General features: G+C 45.9%; 1 protein-coding gene across 4 annotated transcripts; it reads left to right on the top strand.

The window, feature by feature from the left end:
- Positions 1-820: 820 nt before the first annotated feature.
- FXN (frataxin) lies at positions 821-13,089 on the top strand (the record flags this gene model as incomplete). 4 transcript variants are annotated; one of them, XR_014617999.1, is made up of 6 exons in its annotated part: positions 821-949; positions 2,605-2,687; positions 4,004-4,124; positions 7,948-8,045; positions 11,167-11,384; positions 12,952-13,089. XR_014617999.1 is itself a non-coding variant. In XM_084278905.1 (5 exons), 5 exons carry the CDS (start codon positions 821-823, stop codon positions 11,318-11,320), a joined length of 585 nt encoding a protein of 194 aa, XP_084135031.1. In that variant the 3' UTR covers positions 11,321-12,548. The 4 variants fall into 4 exon arrangements, 2 of the variants coding, with proteins under 2 accessions (XP_084135031.1, XP_084135032.1); XR_014618000.1 differs by lacking the exon at positions 12,952-13,089 and adding an exon at positions 11,901-12,548; XM_084278905.1 differs by lacking the exon at positions 12,952-13,089 and having other exon boundaries at positions 11,167-12,548.
- Positions 13,090-22,588: the final 9,499 nt, after the last annotated feature.

Below are 22,588 nucleotides of genomic sequence, written 5' to 3'. Positions count from 1 at the left end.
CCTCTAATCATCCTTGTGGCCCTCCTCTGAACCCTCTCCAACAGTTCCACATCTTTCTTGTATTGGGGGGCCCCAGATCTGGACACAGTACTCCAGATGGGGCCTCATGAGAGCAGAGTAGAGAGGGACAATCACCTCCCTGTCCCTGCTGGCCACCCCTCTTCTAATGGAGCCCAGGGTACCATTGGCATTGTGAGCTGCAAGAGCACACTGCTGGCTCATGTTAAGTTTCTCAAACTATGACACCCAGGTCCTTCTCAGCAGGGCTACTCCTCAGAGGCTCTTCCCCCAGGCTGTGCATGTGTCTGGGACGCAGCTTTCGGTAGCAAAGCACCTGGATGTACTTTAGTCCGGCAGTAGCGTGCCCCAAGCCAGCAAAGACCGGGCGGGGAGGAAAGCAAAACAAAAAGGTGGGGGGCGGGGGAGAAGGTGGGGGGGGAGGGGGGGTTGTGTGTGTGACCCGGGGCGGCCCCAACGCGCCCGCGGCGCCCTCCCTCCGGCCGGAAGGGGGAACTGCCGCGCGGGCCCACCGGGGGCGGAGCGGCAACGGGGGGGTTGCTCCGCGCGCTGCCTGCCGCGGGACCGGGGCTCAGCCGCAGCTGTGGCGGGCCCGCTGCGCCGCTGGGTTGGGCTTACTAGCGGCCTCCTGGCTTATTTGCACCCAGGGCTCGCTAACCCCCGCTCTGGTCTGGTGCGATCCGGCCCGGCACTGCTCTGCGTGCCGCCTGCGGAGGGTGGCAGCAGCCGCGCCGCCTCCTGCTCTCTGCTGCCGCGGGGACCTGGCTCCTCCCCTGTCGCTTCCGTAGCAAGCGACGGCTACATGTGGAGGCCCGGGGCAGCGGGCGCCGTATGCGCTGCGCGGCGGGCGGTGGCAGCGGCGCGGCGGCGGAGCGGAGGCTCCGGGGACGCCCCGCTGCCGGGGACAGCTCTCGCCGGCCGCGGCCGGACGGTGAGCGCCAGGCGGGCGGGTGGTGAGGCGCGGCCGGCGTCAACGGCAGGGAGGAGGCTGCGGGCGGGCCCTGGGAGGTGGGGAGGGAAGGGCGGCCGGCGGGGTTTCCGCCGCTGGCCGCGGGCGTCCAGCCGCCCTCGGTTGCCGGCGGCCGCGAGGCCGGCCAGCAGCGGGCCGCGTCCTCCCTCTCCGGCAGTGGGAAGGCCGCTCCGCTCCGCGGGCCCGGCCGCGGTGCGCGGGCTGAGCTGCGCCCCGGATCGGCACTCGCCAGAGCGCGCCGGGGCCTGTCCCCGCGCGGAGCGAGCGCGGGAGCGTTGGCCGGGGGCCGCCTGGCGAGTGCGGCCTTGCGGCCCTGTCGCAGAGGGCTGCCGGGCGGGGAGCGCTGCCCGCGCGGTGCTCCAAAGCCACGGGCTTGTTTACAACCCCCATCCCTTCGCCGAAGACAGAGTGCTGGCCACTTACAGCCCTGCGGGGCCGGGTTGGGGGCGGGGGGGTGATACCAGCGCTGTCCTAGCGCCGGGTTAGCAGCCCCGACTCATAGGCCGAGTATGAGCAGGCTGACAAGTTTCAGCTTCGCAGTCGGGCCGAGATTGGAACGTGTCCGGTGCCCTTGGAGCTTCTGCTCGCGAGTGTGCGCTAAAGAACTGCTCACGGGCATAGCCCAACACGTGTACGCGTCAGCCTGTATTCTGTCAGCCTGTATTCTGTCAGCCCGTGCCGTCGGGACGGCACGAGGAGTTGGCTGACCTCGGTTCCCTGTGCTTGTGTCGTGGTTTTGGACTAGGAGTTCATCTGTAACATCTGAGGATAGGTGCCAGATCGTAGGGAAATACACAGGGTTGTGTTTTGCTCTCACGTGTTTCAAGCAGGGCGGTCGTACTCCCCTTCTTGAACACCACTTCTAGGTGTTGCTTTTCAGCTCACTCTTGTTAGCTTTCAAAACCTTGTGCTGAGAGAATGCTGTCCTACTGTTCGTATAAACATACAGACCTTCAAAGCCCAGGTTAGGAAGAAACTGTCACTCTTTCCTGGGGGATAGCTTAAGTGCTTCTGCTGGTGTGTTAAACTAGAGCATCAACTTTGTTTTCATCCATGTCGAAGTACTGTCGAAGGGCTGTCCATTTTGCTGCTTGGTCTTATATTGCCAGTGTGTTGATACAGCTTTACTGTAATTTTTTTCTTTTTAAAGTGTTTTCTGATTGTTCATTTGTTTTTAAAAAGGTAGATTAGAAATGAAATGGCTTGTTTTACAGAGGAGGTCTGGAATGCAAAGCTTGATGTAAGGTCTTTTGTAAATAAGATTCTGGGCTTCTCTTTAGCTTATTTGAATATATTCATGGCTTCTAACAGAGGCACACAGGTCACAGATAATGAAGCACCTCAGTAGTGGATACTCGTGGAAAATCTTGGCCTAACCTAAGTTGTCTGAAGGTGCTCGGTAATTCTGTGGTAGAGCAACAGAAAAAAACACAGTTCTTCTCTTTTCTAATTTCTTAGTCTATGAATAATTTTTTTTTTCATTAGTTTGTCACAGAAGACAAGGATATTGTGGGTTGCCTCATTCATCCAAGGACTAAAGCTGCATAATTCTTTCCACATTAGCTCTGTGATATGGAATACTTTAATTAAATTTCACTTGCACTTAATTTCAGCAGCAATTACAATATGCTTCAGAGGTGAAGAGCAAGACTGTTCAGTTGATGAATTTAAGAAACGTAGGAACCCAGAATGACACAAGGTAAGTTTTTACATACTCACATGAAAAAATTGTCTCTGCTTTTAAGAGAATTTCTAGACATGGTAAGACTATCGAACTAATGTTGACATGATGAGGAACAGCACAGTCTTAATCAAAAGGCTTTTTGAGTGAATTTGGGAAGTGCCTTAGGAAATAATTCCTATTCCTAAACATAGGCATCTAAGCGCCATTTTATACCTCAGGGCTGCATGAAGTCTCCTGCTTGCCCTGAGGGGATGTAACAGGATACTTGTCAGAGGCTTCTACCCTCCTGATGCCACAAGTTGGAGGCCTGATGAAGGATTGTGCAGATGCCTAAAATGGCTCTTAGTATTAAGTAAATGAACTGCACTCTGAACCATACTGCCTAATCCTGAGGCTTTCCATGCTCTGCACCCCCTAGGTGTTTCTGTGGTATCCATCAGGTAAGTGGCACAGTGTATTTCAGTAACTGGCTAGCAAGAAACTGACAACTGAAACCTCAACTGAAAGCTACTGAGTGACCATGGACCGTAGTAAGTGTGGTATTGCCATACCTATAAGCAAAACCTGACACAATTCCACTTAATTGAGCATTGCTAGAGTTACCTATTGACTCAAAATTGATATGGATGGAAAATTGATGTAATTACATCTTAATTTAACCACAGATGTGATTTGATTATATTCGGCTAATTAAATTGATCTAGGCTTTGCTCCCACTTACTCTTTCTAACTTGACGAGGATAACAGAAACAGTCTCATGAATGCTCTAAGTGTTATGTAATGGCTGTGAGGGTGCTTTGAGACTATCTGAACAAGGTAATCCCATGTATTCATTTGTAAGCACACTTCAAATAACATTTAATTACCAGGCTGCATTGGTAATTTCAGTTGAGAAGTCAAATAAATGCTGTAGGCAGATGTGGTATGTGATCCTGGTGTTTCTAAACTTTATAACTACACTGAGTCAAATGATACCAGGAGAAGCTCATCTCTCTCTGTAGGGTTTAAGTAATTCTTCCACAGAGTCCGTTTATGAAAATGCCTTATATTGAAATATAACTCTCTCCTCTTGGCACACAGGAGTCAGTATATGTAAGGGAAGAGGTATGAATTCCTCGGTTAAGACGTTTCTATTACCGAAATATCAGTATCTCACCTTCATTTGTAAGGTCAATTGTTAACTATATTACCTTAAGAAAAATGCTTGGTTTGTGTGATTGTTTCATGCTTACTGTTTCCTCCAGGATACGGCTTTGGTCTGTGTTTGTTAGAGGGGAAATAGTGTCTTCCGTGTTTTTCCTCCTAATTATGGGCTTGCATGTCATTTGTAGCTCTTTAGATGAGGCCACTTACGAAAAACTGGCCGAAGAAACACTCGACTCCTTAGCAGACTTCTTTGAGGACCTGACAGATAAGCCTTTTACCCCAGAAGATTATGATGTCTCTTTAGGGGTATGTTTTAAACCTTCTATTACCACTGTAATTATTGTAGATTTACTTCTTTTCTTTGAAGGAGAATTTTAAATTGGTCACCTTAGTGCCAACACATAAGAGACAGTGACACTTTCCAGTGACTTCTTACAGTTTTATTGTTAAAATATGCCAATATTGTTAAAATATGGAGCAGCTATTCTGGTAAAAATGTAAAGTGCTGCTGCATGATTTGAGGATGTAAAATGTTTACTGTATAGAGAAAGACATAATACAGAGTAACAAATGAGCGCAAGAGGACACAAACTTGTTTCTAGTTTCGCAGCAGCCTTGGTCTTGACCCAGTAGAAGATGTTTGTCCTGGCTGTACAGATGACAGCCTGTGCTGGAGAGAGGCAGTAAAAGGGTGCAGCGTTTGGATAGATGGCTGCAAACATGAGACCAGGGCGTACATGAGAGAAGGGTGTTGTTGTGGGAGACGTTAGGTGGCTGCTAGACTGATAATTGGAGCCTTTACTATAGGTTAGCCACTCAAATCCTTTTATAGGAGTGGCAGGCTCAGATTGAAACTATCCATTTTGTTTGTACTGTGAGTTTACTGGGTCTTGTTGTGCATTGACCTGAGCATGGCTACAGCAACCACACAGCTGTTTGCTCACAGACACCCTTCCAGTGGAGTGGGGGAGGAAAGCAAAAATGGGAGGAAAGTAATAAAACTCATCAGCTGAGATAAGACAGTCTAATAGGACAGAAAAGGAAGATAGTGGGATAATAAGCAGCAGTTTCTCACCAGCTGAAGTCAGTGCTCAGCAAGACCCTGAGCTTCAACGCATCCCCAGCTGTATACAAAGCATGACACTGCATGATACAGAACATCCCTTTAGCCAGCCAGTTTGGGTCAGCTGCCCTGGCTGTGTCCCCTCCCATCTTCTCATGCACTCCTTGCCTTCCTCTTGGAAGGGCAGTGTGAGAAGCTGAAAAGTCCCTTACTGCTGAGCAACAACTAGAGACATCAGCATGTTACTTACATTGCTCTCATCCTTCATCTAAAACACAGCACTATATCAGCTGCTACCAAAAAAATTAATTCTATCCCACTCAGAGCCAGCATGGGGTTTTAAAATATACAATTGCTGAAGTTTTATGTTACAACCCCTTCACGACTTGAAGGAGAGTGCACTTTCTCCTTACAATGCTGTCTGCAACAGGTCTTTCACTACTGCCTTTTTTGAGGTCACATAACTGCTGCTCCTTCGTCTTGGCTTACCACAATGAAGTTGCTTTCTACTAGCCATGTCAGTTAAGGGGACATTGAAGCAGATGCTTTGGGTTGCACTGGGGAAAATAAATAAAATAAACCAAACACAAAAAACAAAACCACTATGTAGTTTTTGGACTTACTGCTGTGTAACTTTATCATCATGTTCATTCTTTACTTTTTATAGCTAGGATAGAAAATAACATTTTGTTAGTAGGCTTCTGTCGTTGCTTTTAGCAAATACTGTTTGTGGCTTTTTACTATGTAGTTAATGCTGTGGCTAATTCCTTCTCTGGTGAAGAGCAACCAGCAACCATTACTAGTCAGTGTGGTTTAGCGTATCAGTGCCTATTAGCCTGATGTAAAGAGCTTAGGAGAAAAATTAGCAAAAAAATTATCATTTACATGTAATACTTTTGTATGTGGAAGTGATGAGTGATCTGACATCAGAATTTTGTCTCCAGCCACTGTAGAGTGGATTGCATTTGACATGGACTGACTGTGAGGCTCAGAAGGAATTGTTTTTACATCTATCTTAATGTTTGCCAGCACAGATTGCGTGGTGACGTAAAAATACGTTGTCATTTCAGTTAAGAGTAAGGGTTAGATAGTGCCGAGTTTGCCAAAGTTGATTCCAAAGGAACAAGGCTGGTGGCAAACACGGCAAAGGTCTGATAGGCCTCTGGGCTTGACTTCTGCATGCAATTTGTATCTTCATGTCCAGGGAAAGAAAACTCTTTCAAAGACTATTCTTATTACCAGGAGCTAACAAACCTTCACCCAGTAGCACAAAACACCTACAGTAGCATTCCTTAAAATATGGTAAAAAATACCTTGCAAATTCATGTCTTGAACACTGAAGTTGTATTTTGTGGTGTTTCAGAAGTATTGCAAAATGAATGGGAAAATGTTTCAAACGCAGCGTTAGAGGTTAACCTCTGTTTGATTTGCAGTGACAGAGCAACAACGCTCACCAACAGCTGACAGACAGAGTAAGCAATAGTATAAATATTTTATTTAACTCTGGAAACTATTTACTTGAAGTGTTTCTGTAGCATACAGCATAACATCGTGCTGAACTCTTAATAGGGCACTGAAGACCACAGAGAAGAATAGTGGTACCTTTGTATGGCTATTCTAGCCTAATCGTTCAACCTGCACTCACACTGCTGTATCTCTACAGGTCTAAGGCTGCAGAGATACAGAAAGGTTTGAATTCTGACAACCAGAGCCTGTGCTGGTCCTCCTTTGAGCTAAACAAGTGTCCAGTTAATGTGCCTGGCAAGACAGTCTGACAACAGCATTAAACAGAGGAGCCTTTTTATTTTATTGGTCACAGATACAAATCCCCTATGAAGCACAGCATCAGCGTAGAAACTTAGGTTAAAAAATCAGACCTTGAGAGTACTATTTAGTTGCTGATGATCCTTGACATTAAGTCAGATTCCAGTAACACTGAGTTACTTTGTCAGGGAAGGAAGTTCTAAGTTGCTGCTTATGCTGCAGAGTATGTCAGCAGGCAGTAGGGACTCATAAATGAAAGGTTTTATGTCGTCTTGTTTGGTTTTTTCCCCCACAGGAAGTATGTATATGGAGCAAACAGCCCTAGCAATGACAGTAGCTCTACTACTACCTTCTGACTAAAGCATGAAAAGTATGACTACATTAAATAAGCTTTATATTGGTCTAGGGCATTAAGTATTTGAGAAACTAGATGAAATATGACTAACCTATTACCTGAATAATCAGACTGTATGCTGTAGAGGTACTCTTTTTAATTATCATCTGTAACTCTAGTCTGAGTAGTGGTGTTCCTTTAAAGTTAGGACAGAAATATTTTTGTCAGGCTCATCTACACTTTTTAAATCCACTTGTGAAAATGTCAGAGAAAACATTAAGTCATGTTGTCAGTAAGAAATGTGAGTAAGAAAGAGAAAATAAATGCTCATTAGGATAGCAGTCTAAAGCGGGGATAACTAAAATAAACCAGACCTCATGGAGTTTAGAAGTGGAACATTTCTGAGATATGATTCAGGATCTATCTAGGCACTTCATCAGAATTATTGGAAAAAGAATTGTGTTTATTCACTGGGAAACTGCTATAGCTACTTAAGAAAAGTTAGGTAAAATTTCATGGATCAGGAATCTGGCAGTGACACACGAAGCTGCTTCGCTTTGAGCTGCACCAGTTCTGGGTTGCTCTTGAACAGAAAAAGTTGTATCACTGGATGATGTTTTAATTGTTGCAAAATGAACTACCAGTGTTTTCAAGATGACAGGTCAAAGCTCAAGAGTATTATTTAAGTAGGGCCTTTGTGAATGGTACACACACACTAAATCAAACCCTGACCAGAAGTTTAAAGTCTAGATCAGACTCAAAAGATACGCAGTTTGTCCTATGGATGAGCACAAGCTTTTGATATCCTGAGATCATTCTTCCAAGCTGTTACTGTTTGGGAGGTAGCTGGGAATGTTATACAGTTATGTTAAGTTTCTGTTTATCTACTGCAGATGATGTAATTCTTGTTAAGTAACAAGGTACAAATTTATTTATTATTATTTCTCTTATTTTCTTTATGTTTCAAGAGTGGAGTTTTAACAGTTAAATTAGGCGGAGACATGGGGACATACGTAATCAATAAGCAAACACCAAACCGGCAGATTTGGCTGTCCTCACCCACTAGGTAAGTTATGTGCAAGTTAGTTACACAGTGTCTGCAGACACTGTGAAGAAGAGAATCTACTTCCTCTCTTTTATAGCATGGCACAGACTATGTAATCCCCTTTTCATAAGCAAACCATTTGCTCCATGTATCCTCAAACCGTGCTGGAATCTGCGTGCTCTATAATAATTTGTTACAGAATTTTGAGGCACAGTTGCAGTACTCTCCAGGAAATGTGTAATACAGTTCATGCTCTTGTTCTGTACAGGACAATAGTCTGTTTATAGGAAGAACAAACAGCCATGATTTAAAACAAAAAAGAAAGAAACCCCACCAAAAAATGCCAAAGCTTCTGTTGGGGGGGGGGGAAAAAGTGATGATGATGTTATGATCTAAACCTCTCTTTGTATTTAAACAGGGTGGCTCCTTCCCCTTTAAGCTTGTGGGATTTCCTGCTTTGTATGTTTATGTGCTGTCCCACTGGTTGTTTTTGTCAAGCATCTGCACTTTACCGGTAGCCTTGGCTAGCTGTTCCCTCTGCCCTCTCTAGTGCTGCGTGTTGATCCATTCCAGGTTTTCTGGTTGGGTTCAGCAGGGAGGGCAGCCCTCTCCCCTGCAAAAAAACTGTGTTCTCTGAGACTATGCCTGGGAATTGCCTATTCCTTTGAGGGAATTGGTCAGTATTACTGGTGAAGGAACCAGCTAGTTAGAAAGTACAAGCACTCCCAGGAGCTATGCAAGCATGCTCTTGAATGCTGTTCAGAAAGAATTTATTGATTGCAAAACCGGGAATGCTGTTCCAGTACTAGAACTGTGTTTGGGGCGGGGAAGCACGATGGAATTTTAAGATTTCAAAACATAAAATTTACCTAAGGAAAATTCTAACTTTGTTTTAGTGTACTTCTGTACTGGGTGGTACACAGAGTACTAAGATAGTACTTTTTTCTCTCTAACTCCTCTCCTATCCCAGATCCTTTTTAATAATTAAATAATTCACATATCTGTCTTGATAAGGCACAAAGTTGGCAAACTACAGAATTGATCCATTCCATATCTTTTCAACAAGGATAATTTCCAAAATTTGACCATGCTTAAGATGATGGTAATTTTTTTGTCACTGATACAAAGGTTTTGTCTTTTTATGAAAATCAAAATTGGGAGAATTACTATCTGTATGGAGCCAAGTCTGGTTGACCTAAGATATATGTGGTTCAGAATATGGAATTTCGGGAAAAAAAAAAATCTCTTTCTTTTTCTTTCTGTCTCTTTTTTCCTCTCTTTATCACTTTCCTCTCTTTATCACATTTCTTTTTTTCTTTTTCCTCTTTCTTCTTTTTTCTCTTTTCTTTTTTCCCCAGCAGTGAATATAGACAAGGAAAGAGATAAACTTGAAAACTCAAATTTCTTGAGATATGATGCAATTGCAGCAAATACTACGTGACCTGGAGTGATACACTTAAGTGCAATGTACTGGGAAGTAAAGGAAGGAAATTTTATGGCCAGTGATCACTCACATTGAATGTTAAAACTTGAGGAATTTGTACAGTAAATGCAGAATTTTTGCTATCCTGCATCTGTGTACCAAAGTGAACTTTGTGTTTGTAAAACTTTCATTAGGCAAAAATTTTTTGAAAGATGGTGAGGGGCTGGGTGCAGCCTGCCAGCAGTGTGATTGAGTAATGTCATGGATGGAGTTCCTTTGACTGAAAGGACTTCTCAGCCTTCCTCAGCATCTTTTAATAATACTTTAATTCTTACCCCTTACTGCTTAACAGTGTATGCGGACGTCCCCGGAGAAATACATTTAGTCTATATTTAACTTCGTAGACATTTTACAGAATTCACAAGATCCTTGCTTAAATTATTCATGGAAAAAATATATATTTCTTGAGACTGGGAGAACTGTGGAGGTATTTCATTTGCTACATAACATTTAATGGCAGTTCAAATAACTTGCACATCTCTGTTGTTGTTGATTAAATGTCTCGTCTTAGCCTGATTTTCATGAATGGCTGCATCCCATTCTGTCATTCTCCAGGACAGGAGAAACATATGCTTGTGCTGCAGAGACAAAGGAATGAGAGAGAAATCACAGTAAAGTTAACTGGAGCATGTAATCTCAGTTCGAAATAGTGACAAGAAGTGAGATTTCAGTAGAAGTGACTTTGGTGTTTGATTGGATTTGTGACTTCTCACAGTTTGGTTAGTGGTGGAAGGTTCTTCATTTGAATTTTGCTAGTAACTGAGGATATTCAAGGTTCAGATTAGTGTTTATGCTTGCAGAGAACCTGCAGGTTGTTCTTGTGTATATAGAGGACAGTCTGCTTTCCAGCAGACCGTGTACATGGGTTGTCTGAGTTCCAAGGCATTTGGTCCTAGGAGTTCAAGGATAAGACTGATGGTTCGCCTGTTTATCCCAGGCAACTGCTGCATTCCTTTTTCTTTTTTTAGTTTCTCTAGCTGATGTTAACAGTAGTGAGTGCCTTCCAGTCATTCTCCTGTTTCAGATGTGGAGCATCAGGTGGATTAGAAAGGTCTGGAATGAAACCCGAATGTTCAAGTTTCTGTCCTGATACTTACGTAGGCCTAAAAAAATCAAGCCAGCAGCCATGTGATAGCACAGAGGAAAACAGAATTTTGAATACAGATCTCCCACGTGCTAGTATATTTGCTTTCTGCTGATAAGTTCTGCTGTTGCCTGTAAAAAGAGATAATGGTGATCTGTGCTCTGCTGTGCTTAGAATATCTGCTTGTGCTTGCTGCAAGAACTATTTAATAGCATTAATTCAGTGTTACATAAATACACCTTGTAATATTTGTCTGTGAGAAAATTACACAGCTGAGGGAAGAAAGGGGGTAAGGGAAGAAATTGGGGAAATCAGTGCCAAAAGCAAGAAGGAAAGGAGCTTGTATCTGCTGGGAGTGACTGATGTTATCTTGTCACCCTTCAGACCTGTCTGTTAGATGGCTCAGCAGTTCCTGGCAGATCTGGCCCTTTCTGCTCTGCTTTACCAGCCTGCCCACCACTCTTCTCCACACTGTCTGCTCCTTTTTCTGGGCACTCTCTGGGATGCAGTATAAATCCAGGCTTCCAGCAGTTCTCCATGAATAATCAGCACATACTCTGTGTTTTCTTTTCTAGTGGACCTAAGCGCTATGACTGGACAGGACGGAACTGGGTTTATTCTCATGACAGAGTGTCCCTTCACGAACTACTAGCAAAAGAATTTTCAACAGCATTAAAAACCAAATTGGATTTGTCCCGCTTAATATATTCTGGGAAAGAAGATACTTGATGATATTGTACCTCACAGAAGTTTAAAGACGAACCACAAGCCAAACCCTTCCTTGGTTTCTGAGGTACCTGAGCTTAATTCATAGAATCATAGGAACATAGAATCATAGGAACACAGATGATCTCTTGAGGAAGGGACCTCAAGAGATCATCGGGCCCAACCCCCCTGCCAAAGCAGCTCCCCAGCTCATATTGCACAGGTCGGTGTCCAGACGGGTCTTGAACATCTCCAGAGATGGAGACTCCACCACCTCCCTGGGCAGCCTGTCCCAGGGCTCTGTCACCCTCACTGTGAAAAAGTTCTTCCGCATGTTGGTGCGGAACTTCCTGTGCTCCAACTTGCAGCCATTGCCCCTTGTCCTGTCCCCACAGACCACTGAAAAGGGGCTGGCCATTCCCCCCTGCATCCCATATTTAAGATATTTATAAACATTAATACAGTCCCCCCTTAGTCTTCTTTAGGCTGAACAGTCCCAGCTCACTCAGCCTTTCCTCATAGGGGAGATGCTCTAGGCTCTTAATCATCTTTGTAGCCCTTCTCTGGCCTCTCTCCAGGAGATCCCTGTCTTTTTTATACCAAGGAGCCCAGAACTGGACACAGTACTCCAGGTGGGGCCTGACCAGGGCAGAGTAGAGCGGGAGGATCACCTCCTTTGACCTGCTGGCCACACTCCTCCTGATGCACCCCAGGATCCCATTGGCTCTCTTAGCCCCCAGGGCACACTGCTGGCTCATGGCCAACCTGTCATCAACCAGGACCCCCAGGTCCTTCTCCACTGAGCTCTTCTCCAGCAGGTCATCCCCCAGCCTGTACTGATACAAGTGGTTGTTCCTTCCCAGATGAAAGACTCTACACTTGCTTTTGTTAAACCTCATCTGGTTTCTCCCTGCCCAGCTCTCCAGCCTGTCCAGGTCTCTCTGGATGGCAGCGCAGTGTTCCTGCGTGTCAGCCACTCCTCCCAGCTTTGTATCATCAGGTACTTGCTGAGGGTGGATGCTATTCCCTCATCAAGGTCGTCAATGAAGATATTAAACAGGACTGGACCCAACACTGAGCCCTGGGGAACACCGCTAGTCACAGGCCTCCAGTCAGATTCTGCTCCACTGATCACCACCCTCTGAGCTCGGTCCCACAGCCAGTTCTCAACCCATTCTGTTTCTGTTTTTCTTGACATCACTATGTTGTACAACAAAAATGAAAATAATATATTTTTCTCTAGTGCTCTGGCTTTGGGTTTCTGTGTCACTGCTTGAATTTGTGTCCACGTAGTAGAGGTGGTTGAGGTTACACTTCCTGTCACGGTGTTCCTCACTTTAAGTCAGGAGTTCTGTCTTGGTTGGACGTAAAGACTGACCCTCCTGGTGACTTCTGACCAGCGCACAGATGGTGAACTTTGGGTGAGACATTCACTCAAACCAAGAAATGCCTGTGAACAGCACTAACATATGTTGTGCTGTGAATGCATTGAATTGAAATGTGTGGCTATTGTGAGCGAATAATGCATCACAGTCAGACTAAGCATGTCGTAACAAAATGACTATGGCAGGTAGAAACTTTTCATTTTGTCTAATGCATGGAATAAGAGTTTTTCTTTCAGTATTCCAGAACTTGCTGTTTTCTCCAAATTCTAGGTTCTCGTTTCACATTGGGATTTCTTTTGAGCTGAACTCGAAATTACCAGAAGTCTCTGTGGCTGTAAGCATCATATGGAACTGGAAAGGCTGGTACAGGATGTTAAGGCTGTTCAGCAGTATCTCTGCAAACACTACATTCTGTTACTGTGGATTTCTCTTACTGTTCTCTTTTGTTCTTCAAGGAGTAAAAATACCTAATATATGAGTCCTTTTTTTAGTTGAGCAAAATGAAGTTCCTCTCATGGGAGTGAAATTTTGCACTAATTCTGTTCTGCTGCATTTCTTAAGTAAGTGTGCTTAGATTATCTCACCATGACACAACAAGTCTCCCCTTGATACCATGCTGATGTAGAAACCTGAGCCTTCTTGCTTCTTAGAATTGAGTGTGGTGTTTAAGCTGGTGAAGCTGTCTTTGTCAGACTGCAAAAAAATAAAATGAGAATGAAATACTTCAGGTTTTAAACCAAAAAGCTTTGGAAGAAATCTTGAACTGCAAGAAGAATGCTTCAACACTTGCACTGATGTGTCATTATCACTGCCTTTAAAATAGAAGCACAAAGTTGTTGACTACATCTTGAGGCAGCAGCTACACCATGCTCTTATAAACGGTTGATCAATCTGTGAAGAGATACTCAGTGTAAACTATTTTCCTTCTTGGTTCCTCTGATGCCTGGGGTTAGTTTCTCATGATTTGCTAGCTAGCTAGAATTAATACAGATGTGATGCACTTAGTCTTGAAAAACAATAGCTACACAGTATTGTTGCCCAGCTTTTGCCTTTATAGTATAAGCACTGTTATCTGCTATTGCCTGCAGTTTATAGAGAGTAGCGTTCCACTGGGAGCAGCTCTTTGTTAACTGTGCATGCTGTTTGCATGATTTTCAATCAAAGTAAAAAATGTGGCAATTATCTGAAATCTCAGCTCTACTGGATGAGGTAAACACAGTGACTACCAATTCACGTGAGTACAAGAGTAAAAGATGCTTTTTTGGAAAAAAGAAGAAAAAAAGGAAAGCTGCTTTGCTTTAAATTTAGAACACTGAAGATAATATACAGCATACAGAATACAATGGCATTTAGCACAATCTCCTCATACAGCTATTTAAACACAATTTGTGTTGATGTTAATCAAATTAAGAGTACTTCCTCCTGGTTCTTCTATTGCCAGATCAGGGATAGCTTGTGTAATCAATATTTTGATGCACTTTCCCAAAAATTACCTGAAGTCATCTTCATACAGCATATTCACAAACATGCATCTGGAGGTTCATACTTCATTCCTTTACATCTCCTGCAAATGTTTATACCAAAACAAGGTTGCATGTAGAATTCTTCAGTAAAGGTGTGATTCCAGGCTGCGATACTGAACACTGCAGGTGTGCATGGCTTGAATTCTCTGTAAACACTTACAAGCTGCCATTCAAAATCTGGCCAATCAGAATGGATTTTATTAGGAGTGCTTTGACTTCCACATGTGATGTTCCTGGCCCTTCATCTATAATAGTACTACTATTTATGCAAATAATGCCCTGTTTTTAGGTGCCTGAGTAACAAATAGGTTCAGTGGTGAAGATAAAGAGCATTAGCAAGTTAGAGTGAGTTTTATCTCTGTGTACAAAGTGAATCATAGGCCGTGACTCATTTTTTTGCTCCGGTACTTGCATCATTGTAGTAGAGGCAAGGACTCTGTCAGCCATCAGGCTGGTACAGGGCAGGCACAGCCCCAGCTCTGAGCCTCACGTCAGACTTTGCTTATTGCCCCAAGGCAAATAGGTCCTCTGTAACTTACTTGAACAGGCAGATTATTCGATGGTTACACACCTGACATCACGTCAGTAGTTTCTTGCTTCACCTCTCAGCACAAACAGTCAAACCGATACGCACTGCAGACAGTTGGTATCAGGAAGAACCATCCTGTTGCAGGCAATGTTTTCCTTGCAAGGCGCCTTCCAGTGAAGGAAAAGAGAGTGCAGTGCTGGATGCTGGGAGCCTGCAGAGAAAGCGGGGTGTGTCGTGGGCTTTGTAGGTTATCATGGAGCTTCCACCCACAGCTAATCACCCTGGTGCTTATATTTTCCTGCTCCTGGCCTACAGTCCGAGAATGTCTAACATGGCTTAAATTGTTTCCTGTCTGCCAGTGAGTTCTTCGGAAGTCCTGCTGGATTCCGTGGCTGAGTTAAGCTTGCAGCAACTGCTCACCGTCTCTGTGGGTGATTGTTTGACAGGAGTTATGTGCCTAAACGTTTGCCTGGTGTTTGTCAGTTCGCTTTCCACTTGTGATAATTCAAAGGAATGTTACCTCTTCCCTGCAGGGCTGTTCCATGTGAGAAAACAACACCCCCTCTTGTTTACTTAAAAGTCCCTGAGTCCTGTCCCGAAGAGGTGGCAGCCAGATCCAGGGAAGGGGGATTCACAGGAGTTCTGTGTTTAATTTGATTTTAGGTTCTGGTTAATGGTTGAACTTTGTGATTGTGCTAGCCAGCACAGGAATGTGTGGGAGCCCAGAAGAGGAAGACAGAGGCTTGCCAAAATACCTGGAAGAGCATTCAAAATAGAAAAGGAAGCATGGGAGGGGCAGAACCAAAGGCTATCAGGAAGAGATTAACTTTGCCCAACGGCTGATGTCGTTGGCAGGGCAAGGAAGGACTAGGGACAAGCTGCATCATGTTGTGGCCCCTTAGGGGACAGTATTTTAAATTTACTGCACACCACTATTTAGAATTGTAATCAATCAAACACGTTCCAGTCCGATGTGCTATTGAGATTTTAAAGAAATAATAAAAAACCTCTTTAAAGAGGTAAGAAAAAGTTAGGAGTTGCAACTTCCCCTACCCCCACCATCCCAAATTGTCTTTTATGTAAATTGTATTGTGAGTCCTCGAACAAAAGACAAGATTCATTACCTCCACCAAAGGAGATAGCCAGCAGAGCCTGTTTTGCTACAAGTAGAATAAACAGAGCAATGAACAATAAGAAGATTTTTTAAACAGTTACTAATTACGACGCTTTTTTTTGGAGTTCAGGTTAAGGAAAGACAAGCTTAGATAAGGAAACAATAGATACTTTAAACAAGCCATATAATGTTGTTGCTGCCCTCTCCAATTTGCTGAATTGTTTTAAAAACTGTTTGTGTCATGGTAATTATGCTAAGTGATTGGTATTACAATGAGTAATTTTGTAAGCATTGTTAGTTTCCAGATGTAAGCTCATCTGCTTGCCATCAATGTTCTCCACTGTTGCACTAAAAAAAAATAAACTAGGACTGCATTGAATGCGTCAATAGTATCACTCCCCTTACAGAATTTTAGAACCATTAACAACCAAGCACCTTAAGGCCACTATTCCAAAAGTAGCTTCTGAAAAAGGAACGCGTTTAGAGAAGTAACAGATGAAGTTTTTTAAATATTAATTAGGGAAACAGACACCAAGCACAGTGTAAACCAAATTATCTTGACGCATCCCTGGAAGGCTAAATTTCCACTGCTCATGCCCCGATTCTGCCCAAACAAAATCCTGCGTTGCATACTGATCGCAGAGCCTATCTATAGCTGACAGAAAACATCAAGTTACTGTAATTATTCCTCCCCCTCCCTCCCCCGCCCTGCTTTGCTGTTAGAGGCTTGTTTGACTCCAGTGGTCACTGGAAGACTACAGTGTGCACACCTGTGTTAATTATTAACTCCAGCTACAAGCAGGCTTTTTCAGTACGATGTCTGAGTGCGGTTTCGTATTTGCAGTCAATAAAACAGGCTATTTCAGTGCCTCCTTCCAAAGTCCAGGACCTTTGCGAAGAAGGCTGCTGCTTGCCTTCTTTATCTTGATTTCTGCATGAGGCATACTGCTCAAACATCATCTGCACCTGACAAGGGGAAAACCAGCCCGAAGTAGGAACGCTGGGGTAGTCTAGAATGTTTAGCGTCTGCTGAAAAATCATCTGCCCTTTCTCATCAGCAGCTGGCAGCAAACCAGAAAAAACTTGTGAGTAGATTTTGTTTCATAAGCCCGATACGGGGTGAGCGTGGGGTCTTGCATGGGGTTAACCGCCCAGGAGAGCAGATAAGGAATCCTTGGTGACATTGAGTGCTTTAGAATGCAGAATAAATAGACTCCAAAGAATCCTGTCAGAGCCGTTCGGCCTTGCCTTTCTCCTTTCGGCTGCAGGACATCAGTGATGCCGGAAAACTGATACCTGTGGAATGCCAGCCTGAAGTGCAGTTCCCTCCCGGATAGTTAAGGTTCCGAGACCAGTACTGGTATGACTTCAGAGAGTCATGCTGGGGAACGGAGCCAGGCTGCCTTCTGCTAACGTTGGGTGTTTCAGCTGTGAGCAATGCTGTGAACACCCAGCTCTTCAGAGCTGCCAGCGCAGCCCAGGGAAGTGGAGGGAAGCTGGCCGCGGCTGCTCCGTGATAAACGGCAGGAAAAAAACCCAGCGCGTTCTGAAGCATACGTGGAGCGCTGCACAGCGGTTCCACAAGCTGTGGCAGAGCTCTTCCCCGTTGGAAAAGTTTAGATGGGCATTTTAGATGGTGGTTCAGCGTGCCGAACGCAACGTTGGTGTGAAGGGGGAAAGCACGCAGACGCGGGGCTGGGTGACCGGGCACCCCGAGAGCAGCCGCGGCGAGACGGCTTCGCCAGCCCCGCCCCGGCCCTTCAGCAGCCGCGGGAGCCGCTGCGACCGCCCGCAGGTCGGCTCCCCGCCGCGACCCCGCCGCGGGGAAGCTTCGGGCAATGTCGGGCGGCGAAGGTAGGCTGGGGTGCAGAGTCGGGGCCCTTCTCCCGAGAGAGGGAACGGGCTGGGAAGCCGGGGCAGAGGCGGCTAGGGCGGCCCCGCCGCGGTGACTCAGCGGCGCGGAGCACCGGCCTGCAACCGGTATTTCCTGTTCCCCCGCCCGTCGCCGCGTGTGTGAGAGAGTGCGGGTGTGTGCGGGTGTGTGAGATGGTGGGAAGGGGGGGGAGTGGGGCAGCGGGGCGAAGTCCCGTCCCCCCGTCGTCCCCCCCCCGCCCGAAACCGGGGCTGTGGGCGAGCGACCGCAGGTGGAGACGCGCCTGCGGAGGGGCCACGCTGCCAGCCCCGTCGGCCCACTGCCCCTCCCCTTCCCGCCCCTCCGCCACCTCCCCACCTGGGGGCGAGGCCGGCACCTGCGGCGGGAGCCCGCCCCGGTGCGGCCGCACCGCCCACGCCTGCAGGAAATAGCCCGGCTCGGCGGGAGCGGCCGCAGCGGACTTGGTCTTGGCGTCGTAGGCTGCTCCGGGGCAGTGGAGTAGGGCTGAGGGCAGGACGTGCAGTCCCAACTCCAGGCCGCCTCCTGCTACTTTTACTCCCGCTGCCAGACGCTGTCGTCCCACCGGCACTACTTTGGCGAGCAGGCGAGTATCCTCACGGGGAGCGGGCTCGGCTGCCCCGGCTACGCGCCTGCCCGCTGCTTCCCTCTCCTCGGGCAGGTGCCGCGTCCCGCTTTGCCTGCGCCGTCCGCCGCCGCGGTCTGCCTCCGCTTCCCACTCTGGGCGTAGCGCTGCGGGCAAGAGCCGCGCGACTTCTCTCCCCTCTCTCTCCATTGTGCTTTGGCTTTTGCATCTCCCCCCCTAACACCCAACCCCCTCGTTCTTCGGGTGTACTTTCCCTTCTTTGTCCACAGAGGCCGAGGCGGGGGCTGCGCTCCCCCCCGCCCCCCCACTCCCGGCCCCGCCGCCGCGCACCTGGGGCGCGCGAAGAGCCGTGCTCGGGTCTGGGATCGGCTTTTCCCTAACGGGATTAAGCGGCTCTCGGTGACTTTTTCCGTGCTAAGTACTTTCCGGGAGAGTGCGATACTACGTGGGAAGCGGGCGAGATGTCACCGATGAATCAGGGTTTTTGTTTACCCGGGGTTTTTCCCCTCCGACGGGACGGCCCCCCTCCTGGCGCACACCCCGCCGGCGGGGGCTTCGGCTGCCGCCTTTGTTGCGCGCAGGATTCCTGAGGTCTTTACGTTGGCACATCCCGGTTGGATTCCAGCCGCGCCGCGGGCTGTGGCTAACTGGGTCAGGGGAAGTTTCGAGTTAACAGAGAGAGCTGTAAAACAAAGGAACTGGCAGTTCCGGGAGCCGAATGTTTGCTCGCCCCGTTAAAGTGCCTTGGCACCGGGCTTGTCTGCGGTGCCGGGGCCCAGGTGCGTTAGACTCGCGTTGGGGAGTGCCGAGGCTGAGCTGCCAGTGGCACACGCTTCCTTCATGAGGCAGACCTGCCCTTGCTTCCCCCCTCCTAGAAACCTGTTTCCTCCGCGTATTTTTCCAGGGTGAAAAAGTACGTGCTGTCGGAACGAGCTTGCGTGAGAGTTGCGTGCGTGTCTTTCACCTTGGCTATCTCCAAACTTTGGTGCTTCCAGCGCTGCTTCCTCGTAGCTAGTCTCTCGAAACGGGCGGAATTTCCGAATAATCTGCTCCATTAGCTTCGATTTACAAACCGGTGTCAAATCCAACAGCTTTTTGAAAGCTCCTAGCCCCACAGCTGTGCTCCAGCTGAGGCCACCAAAGACCTGCTTCAGGTTCCAGGTGCAATTACCAGGGTGGGATGGTTTGCTCACCTTTTCCTTTGCTCACCAAAGCTGGGTTTTAGGTTTAGAACTATGATTCATCTGTAGTTCAGAGATAGGAAGATAAAACCTGTGCTGTGGCTCGCGAAATTGCTTCTTTTGTTTCTGAAGCATTCATAGGCTTTAAGGATCCCTCTGTAAACTCTTCCGAGCAGTGATAGTTGTCAGGATCCATGAGGTCTGCATGGCAAGGATCAGGGCCTGGAAAACATGGGAGGTTTGCTTGATGTTCATGGGTAGATTGTCAGGCTGCTTGAAGAGACCTTGAAATCCTTTGCGTGTAGAAAACCTCTGGGTGCCGTTTAGACATGGTCAGTGAGATCTGTACCCAGCACTTTCACCAGGCGCCTTAAAAAGCTTTCTGCACGTGTTTGATGATTAGGTGAGTTTGCTGTTATAATTGCTTCCAGACTGTTACATGCAAACTTCTTATGCCCTAAACATATTCAGGTAGTGGTAGTGACTCCTCTTCCTGTTGCAGAAGGAAGTCACTATGGATTGGAAAAACTGTGTCTGACTTTAATTGCATTCAGCAACTATGCAACTTGTGTAACTGCTGCTGGGCTCAGTGCCGCTATACTGGGCTCTTGTGAGAATAAAGATGAGTGGTGGGAATTATGTGGTGGGGCTAGGATGATCCCAATACTTTGCATGAACTATAATCTTAACAGAGCTCTTCAGAATGGAGCATCAAAGTAATTAAGTGTCTGATACTTTTTTGATTGCTTAATCCCCCCCTTTCCTGGTTCAGTGTCTTCTAAGGACAACCAGGAAATCTTTCTTAGTGATTAAAATAATGTTTAGACACCGACATGGTTCAAAAATAGGCAGTGTTGTACCTTCATAAAACCTAACTGACTAAAAGCCTTGGAAAGTTTTTGGATCATAGTAATGCTCAACTGGAGAATGGCCTAATATTTCAAGACTACTTCAAAGCTATATTTGACTTAGATTGCATTAGGTGATTGCGTTTGCATGTATGTTTTAACAATTACCACTGTTGTCTTGTCTCCAGAACTTCCTTGTAGGCTAAAGGAAATCTGTTGTTAAAAGACTGTTCTCTTTTAATTGCTGAAATAACAGTATTTACATTTTCAAGGATGGTGCAACTGGCTGCAACAGTTTTATTCTATTGTAGTAATGCTGGAACCAGTCATTCTAATAAAAGAATAGCTACATTTTCTTGAGGTTAGAGATTTTCGAGTCTGGTTTATTTTCAAACAGAAGGTATTAATTGCGGGGGGGGGGGGGGGGGGGGAATATAAATTTATTAAGCTGACAGGTGATCCTTGACATGAACTGCATAAGGCCTGCGTGAATTTCTGTGACCTTTAGAAGACTGCTCCAGAACAAGGCAGTCTTATGTGTAAAACAAACAGCTATGGCAACAAGGATATAGGGAGTAGTTTGTAGGCCTGCCTTCTAACACATGGATCTTGCTGGGGTGAAGAATGTTTGCAAATGGTGAGTTACCTACAAAGGCTGTAGCACTGCAGTGGGCATGACAGGCTTGGTGTGGCTACACGGGCCTAGGCACACTAGTGCGTGTCACCTTCCACTGTTAGAAGGTTTGGTTTCAGTCGTGTGGCCATGTATTCTCTGAGTTGTTTGGGGATGCTTTGGGAAGTTCTCAAGCTTAATTTCTGCAGGGGTTTATCTCCCAGGTGCTTGTGTCGTAATAGAGCTGTTCAGCTGCGGGGTGCTTTTGTCATCTATCTGAGCCCGTCCTGTCCTCTTCCTCAGAACTAGCAGCACCACTTTAGATCCTTGCGTCTGCTTCCTTGTAAAGTGTGCCTGCTTCTGGTCCTCAGAGGCTTTGGAGCCTTCTGTTGCCCATTATGGCCTTTTACCAGTACTAGGGTTATGCTAGTCCCACTCTAGAAAGGTTTGAGTTTCTTTTCCTTTTCTGAATAGGTAAACTGGGATTGAGAACTTGCTGCATTTTTTTTTTCCTTTCCCAAACAAAGCTTGCATTTAACAGTAGAGGGCTGGGGTTACTTTTTTACTTAAATATTATGGAATTAACAAAGGTACTGACTGCAGTATATGAGAATTAAACAGCCTCATGCAGTGGCGAAAACCATTCCAGCTCACATAACAACTTAAACTATCAATGTTTGGGTTGGTTTGTAGATTTGGTTTTTCTGTTTGTTTTGTTTTCTATTAAATCAGATACCTGCTTTATGAAAGTGCATGTTGCTAGGGAATACAGTAGATTTCTGTTTCAGTCCAGTGTTAGATGACCCTTGGCAGTTGTGAACATATTTAGGATGTTTATGTGCCAAGGCTGGTAATGACAAGAGCGAGCTGTGGGAGCTCTGGTCTGATATCTGGTGCAGCATCTACCCTGGTGTGTATTCATCAGCTGCAGGCTTTGTTTTTAGGAAACATGAGCCTACCCAAGTGTTCCTGAATTTAGGTCAAGCATTGTCATTGTGTATCTGAGTGTTAGAACTGCAGATAACTGTGGTTCCTAATCTAGGCAGAAAATTAAACTTTCTAGTGATGTCTTTTCATGTGTATAATGTGAAAACGACAGTAAGAAATGCTGCATGACGCAATAGTAGGGACAATAAAAAGGTGCAAGGAAAACTAAGTTCCCTTTTTGTTCTGATTTTCTCCTGTGCCTGGTCCCTTCCCAGGCTGCTGTCTTTGCTCCTGTTTCACACCAACAATACAGAACTGCTTATGAGAAATTTCTTTGTACTTCCTAAAGGTGTGCAAGTTATCTCAGGTAAGGTCTTACATACACATCAAGTGTCAGACTTAGGATATCTAACTAGGTGTGGGCATGTTTTCATTAAGCTAAACAGGAGTTCAGATACTTTGGGCTGCTTCAGATTTTTTTCCTCAGATTGGCTCAGTAATACATTTCCACTAATTCTTTAACACCAGCCTGCATTGTATTGATAAAAATGACCCTGAACTCCATGTTCAGCTTCATCTAAACCAAAGTTGCATGTATTTTTCAAGCTATTTGTTGTTTGCTTTGCGTTGTTGTTTTTTTAGCTTTGTGTGGTTTTGTTTGGTTTTGTTGTGTCCATGTTCTAGGAGACATTAGA

This window comes from Gallinula chloropus (assembly GCF_964237585.1).
Source record: "Gallinula chloropus genome assembly, chromosome: Z".
NCBI classification, from domain to species: Eukaryota; Metazoa; Chordata; class Aves; order Gruiformes; family Rallidae; genus Gallinula; species Gallinula chloropus.
This window is presented reverse-complemented; position numbering and strand designations above follow the sequence as displayed.